At 40.8% G+C, this 4,989-nt stretch overlaps 1 protein-coding gene across 1 annotated transcript; it reads left to right on the top strand.

Annotated features, from left to right (window-relative positions):
• The first annotated feature begins 335 nt into the window (after positions 1 to 335).
• Positions 336 to 2,075, top strand: LOC137381089 (probable G-protein coupled receptor 139). Its single transcript, XM_068053478.1, has 2 exons — positions 336 to 381; positions 1,174 to 2,075. Exons 1-2 carry the CDS (start codon positions 336 to 338, stop codon positions 2,073 to 2,075), a joined length of 948 nt encoding a protein of 315 aa, XP_067909579.1.
• The last annotated feature ends 2,914 nt before the right edge of the window (positions 2,076 to 4,989 follow it).

Raw genomic sequence — 4,989 nt, 5'->3', positions numbered from 1 at the left:
CAGTACGTAGTGCATATAAATTATCAAGTCATAGCATCAGTGTGGAAGTGCCACCACGGCAATTCCTCACCTCCGGCAATATTGGGCGTGTGCATTACAACATCGGATTCCATGACAAACGGCTCCTCATGGATTCTCTGCCCCTCACCACGCCAGCAATCCCACCTTCTACAGGATCACAAAATCCAGCCAGAGATCATGTGCTGGGTTTTGTGCCCATGGCGGTGCTCCTGGTGCTGTGCTGAAAAGGCAGGAGGTGTCCTGCCTTGGCCAGCTTGAGTTCCCCACAGCGAACCTTTGAATAGGTCGATCCCATCTCCAAGAGTTGCTGGCCAATGACATGGGCTGCAGCTCAGAAGTATTGCAGTGCCACCAGAAGCGGTGACCACTGCCTGTACTGCAAGAGGGCTTGTGCCCAGGCCAAGCATTCGAGCCCAGATAATATGTTGGTGAAGCTGGGGGTGGGGTCGAGGGTGGTGCTTTAGTGCAGAAGAAGAAGGATTTACAGGGATAGATGATTTCCTGGCGGGGTCTTCCGTGGGCCACAGATTGGCCATGTAGAAGACAAACCCCCAATACCCCCCCCCCATCCCATGCCGACAAATATGTCGCCTCATTTTAACGGAGACATTCCCATGTAGCGGAGACACCCAACACCGACGGTAAAATCCCAGCAGCGGCACTGGGAAGGCATTAGTTGCCAATAATATGCTACTTATGGGCCTCAAATGGCCTCTCGGTGGGAATGCATTTGTCAGCCTATGCTGCCCCGACAAAATTACGTGTGATGGAAAGGCGACGGGCCCTCCGACCCCCACCTCCTGGCGCAATCCTATGGGCCCCGCTCCTCCTTGAGGATGTTTGAGGTCCTTGACCCTTCTTTAGAACTGGGAATGCTTCAGAGGAACAGTATTTAAACCAGAAAGGGAAGGATGAGAGCGGAGGATTATGATCAACATTGAGTTCAACATTTTCAGTGTTATTCTTTTCTCATTTAATCGTTCCCGCCTTCCACCGTATCACAGACCTTCACGATTTTTTTCAGGTCCATTACATTCAATAAGTCACTGGATGCAGAGGCTCGTTTGAACATCTCAATAAGTACTCAATCAATCTTGTAACTTTGCGCCCAGTCTGATGTATGATTTCTTTGTTTATTTCCTTTGCTCACAGTTAACTTGGTGACGATTGCGATCCTGTCTCAGGGAAAGTGTGGCCTTTCCAAATGTGTCACTTGCTACCTCGTGGCCATGGCAGCGGCAGATCTATTGGTTGTTATCTTCGACCTTATTCTGAGGCATATTCCCATTGTTTACCTGAAACATTTTCTTTTCCTGAAGTATTCCATCCCCGTGTGTAATATCCACGCCGCCCTGCTATTTGCAGCTACGGACTGTTCTGTCTGGTTCACCGTCACTTTCACCTTTGATCGATTTGTGGCCATTTGTTGCCAGAAGCTGAAAACTAAATATTGCACCAGGAAAACGTCGGCTATTGTTCTGGGGACAGTGACGGTGCTGAGCTGTTTAAAGAACATTTCCCGGTACTTTATGTTATCAGGGCAGTATTGGCTGCGGAACGAACCCTGGTTTTGTTTTGCAACTACAAGTGTTCTGTACTCTCAGTTCTGGACAATAATCGAGTTCCTCCATTACATTCTAACCCCGTTTGTCCCATTTCTTGTGATTCTACTGCTCAATGTGTTGACCGTCAGACACATTGTAGTGAGCAGTAGAGCACGCAGGAGACTACGAGCTAATAGCAATGGTGAGAGTTCCAGAGACTCTGAGATGGAGAGCCGAAGGAAATCAATCATTTTACTGTTAGTTATCTCAGCCAATTACGTACTGTTATGGGCAGTATTAATGGTGTATTCAATATGGAATCGAATGTGGTATCTGGGAAATGGATCTGAATATATACCAGTTTTTCTGCAGGAAATAGGCTTCATGCTGCAACTCCTGAGTTGCTGCACAAACACTTGCATTTATGCCGTGACCCAGACTCAGTTCAGAGAACAGTTGAAAACTGTGCTGAAGTATCCTTTTTCTCCAATTATTAAATTAATAAAATGATGACAAGAACTCAATCATCGACTATTTCCAACATATTCCACATTAAAAAAAATATTTGCAGCAGCGGCGGGCTGCTATGGTGACAGACTCTATGGTGGCAAAGCTCGGTGTCGTGGCCTTTCGCTGTGGTGACAGAGCATGGGCGGGGTCTGTTCTCCATGGTGATCAGGAACGGTGGAATGGGACAGAGTCATTACCCCATGGTGATGGGTGTGTGCGGTCGCAGCCTACTCCCCATTGTGAAGGGGAGTGGGTACGGGACATACTTGACAGCGTGCCGCCACAATGGTCAGGGAGTGGGGCCTGATCTTCGCTGGTTCCTGCTGCCCGGGTAAGCATTGGAGCAGAGAGTTATCGCGAGGCAATTGCGTCAATACTGGCACCGCCCATCTGTCATCTCCATGCAGTCCAGTGTGACAAACACAACAACAGAAGGAACAAGAATTGAGAACACACTGGGACGCTTCAGCAGGAATTCTTTATAATCCTTTAAATGCTTTGTAATCCTCTGTATAGCTACATGATCCAATATAACCTATATAATGCTGAGTAATCTTCATAACTCTTCATGATCCGTTATCGTATTTATAAACATTGTAATGTTTTATCAACATTTATAAGTGTTTATAAAACCTTCTAACACCTTCTAATGTTAAGACCATTGATAATTGTTTATTGCACTCTATAATCCTTTGTAACGCTTTATTATCGTATACAAACTTTATAATTGTTTATGAGACTTAAATAACACTTACAACACTTCATAACTCATCAGCATGCTTTATAATCATTTGGAATGCTTTGTAACCCTTTATAGTGCTTTATAAGACTTTGTAATCCTTTATAAACATTTATTATCTTTTATGACCGTTTATAACATAGAAAAAAAATAGAAGAAATAGAATTACTCTTTCTAACAATTTATAAGCCTTTGTAACCATATCTGACATTTAATAATCATTCATAATCTTTTTATAACGCGTTACAAAATTCATAGCAAGTCATAATACTTCATGCCACATTATAATCCTTTATAAAACTTTAGAAACCTGTATCATACTTTATAATTAATTATGATAATTTACAATATTTTATAACATTTGTAATTTTTTTAAATCCTTAATAATCCATTCTAACACTCTGCAATCCTTTATAACCCTTTATAACCGTTTATAATGCCTAATAATAATTTTTGATAATTATAATCATTTATAACACGTTATATTTCATCATATTCTGGAACTGTTTTTAGCACTTAAATTTAAAATCTGCTGTAATTCTTCATAACCCTTGATAATCCTTGGTCCTTTATAAAACTTTGCAACAGTTTCTAATCTTGAGAACGTCATATAATCCTTTATAACGCGTTGTAGTATTTCATGATCCTCTGTAATCCAAAATAACCCTTTCGATTCCTTTTAACCGTTTATAATCCTTTATAAACCTGTATACTCTTTTCCAAACCTTTCCAAAATCACTTAACTCCTTTATTACACTTTTTAATGCTGGGTGAACATTTGTATTTCGTTCCAATTCTTCTAATTTTTTTTTTGTAATACTTAATAACCCATTTAACACTTTATAATTATTTATAGCCCTTTGCAATGCTTTATCCTGCCTCATAATTTTAATGACCCGTTCGTATACATTATAAATGTTATTAGCCTTTCCAAAACTTTATAAATCGGTCTAGTCCTTCATAACACGTTTTATCCTGCATAAAACTTTATAGTTTTTATAATCCTATCGATTTGATTATTATACTTGTAAATCCGTTAGAATAATTTGCAAACCTTTATAACACGTCATCAGCCATTATAACCCTTTGGAACCTTATATTAGTATTATTATTATTATTATTATTATTATTATCATTATGATTATAGCTATTAATAATAATAATTTTAATCCATAATAATCGTTTATAATTTTGGTAAATCTTATCATCAGTTATAATTCATTATATTCCCTTGTAAAAATTGATATAACTTTGAAAATCCTTTACAACCCTTTGCAATACTGTATAATGCTTATACAGCGTATAAGACAACGTATGCCAGCCAAGAGCGACGTCTCAATTCATTCCATCTTCGCTGCCTTCGGAGAATATTTGGCATCAGGTGGCAGGACTATATCTCCAACACAGAAGTCCTTGAAGCCGCCAACACCCCCAGCTTATACACACTATTGAGTCAGCGGCGCTTGAGATGGCTTGGCCATGTGAGCCGCATGGAAGATGGCAGGATCCCCAAAGACACATTGTACAGCGAGCTCGCCACTGGTATCAGACCCACCGGCCGTCCATGTCTCCGCTATAAAGACGTCTGCAAAAGCGACATGAAATCGTGTGACATTGATCACAAGTCGTGGGAATCAGTTGCCAGCATTCGCCAGAGCTGGCGGGCAGCCATAAAGACAGGGCGAAATTGTGGCGAGTCGAAGAGACTTAGTAGTTGGCAGGAAAAAAGACAGAGGCGCAAGGAGTGAGCCAACTGTGCAACAGCCCCGACAAACAAATTTCTCTGCAGCAGCTGTGGAAGAGCCTGTCACTCCAGAATTGGCCTTTTAGCCACTCCAGGCGCTGCTTCACAAACCACTGACCACCTCCAGGCGCATATCCATTGTCTCTCGAGATAAGGAGGCCCAAAAGGAAAGGATAATGCTTTTTAACACCTTATGACAAATCATAGCCCATTATAATCCTGCATAAATCTCTATAATATTGCAAAATTGTATATCATATTTGAAGGAGTTCCTGATACTATATAAACTCAGAATCCTTTGCGATCCTTCATAATCCATGCTAATCCTTTATAATATTCATAATCCCTTATAATCCTTCATGGTTGTTACCATCCTTTATAGTCTTTGGATCAATCTATAATCTTTGATAAATCGGCATCATCCTTTCTAT

The sequence above is a fragment of the Heterodontus francisci genome, chromosome 21 (genome assembly GCF_036365525.1).
Source record: "Heterodontus francisci isolate sHetFra1 chromosome 21, sHetFra1.hap1, whole genome shotgun sequence".
NCBI lineage: Eukaryota > Metazoa > Chordata > Chondrichthyes > Heterodontiformes > Heterodontidae > Heterodontus > Heterodontus francisci.
The sequence above is the reverse complement of the archived record's forward strand: the minus strand, read 5'-3'. Positions and strand labels throughout refer to the sequence as shown.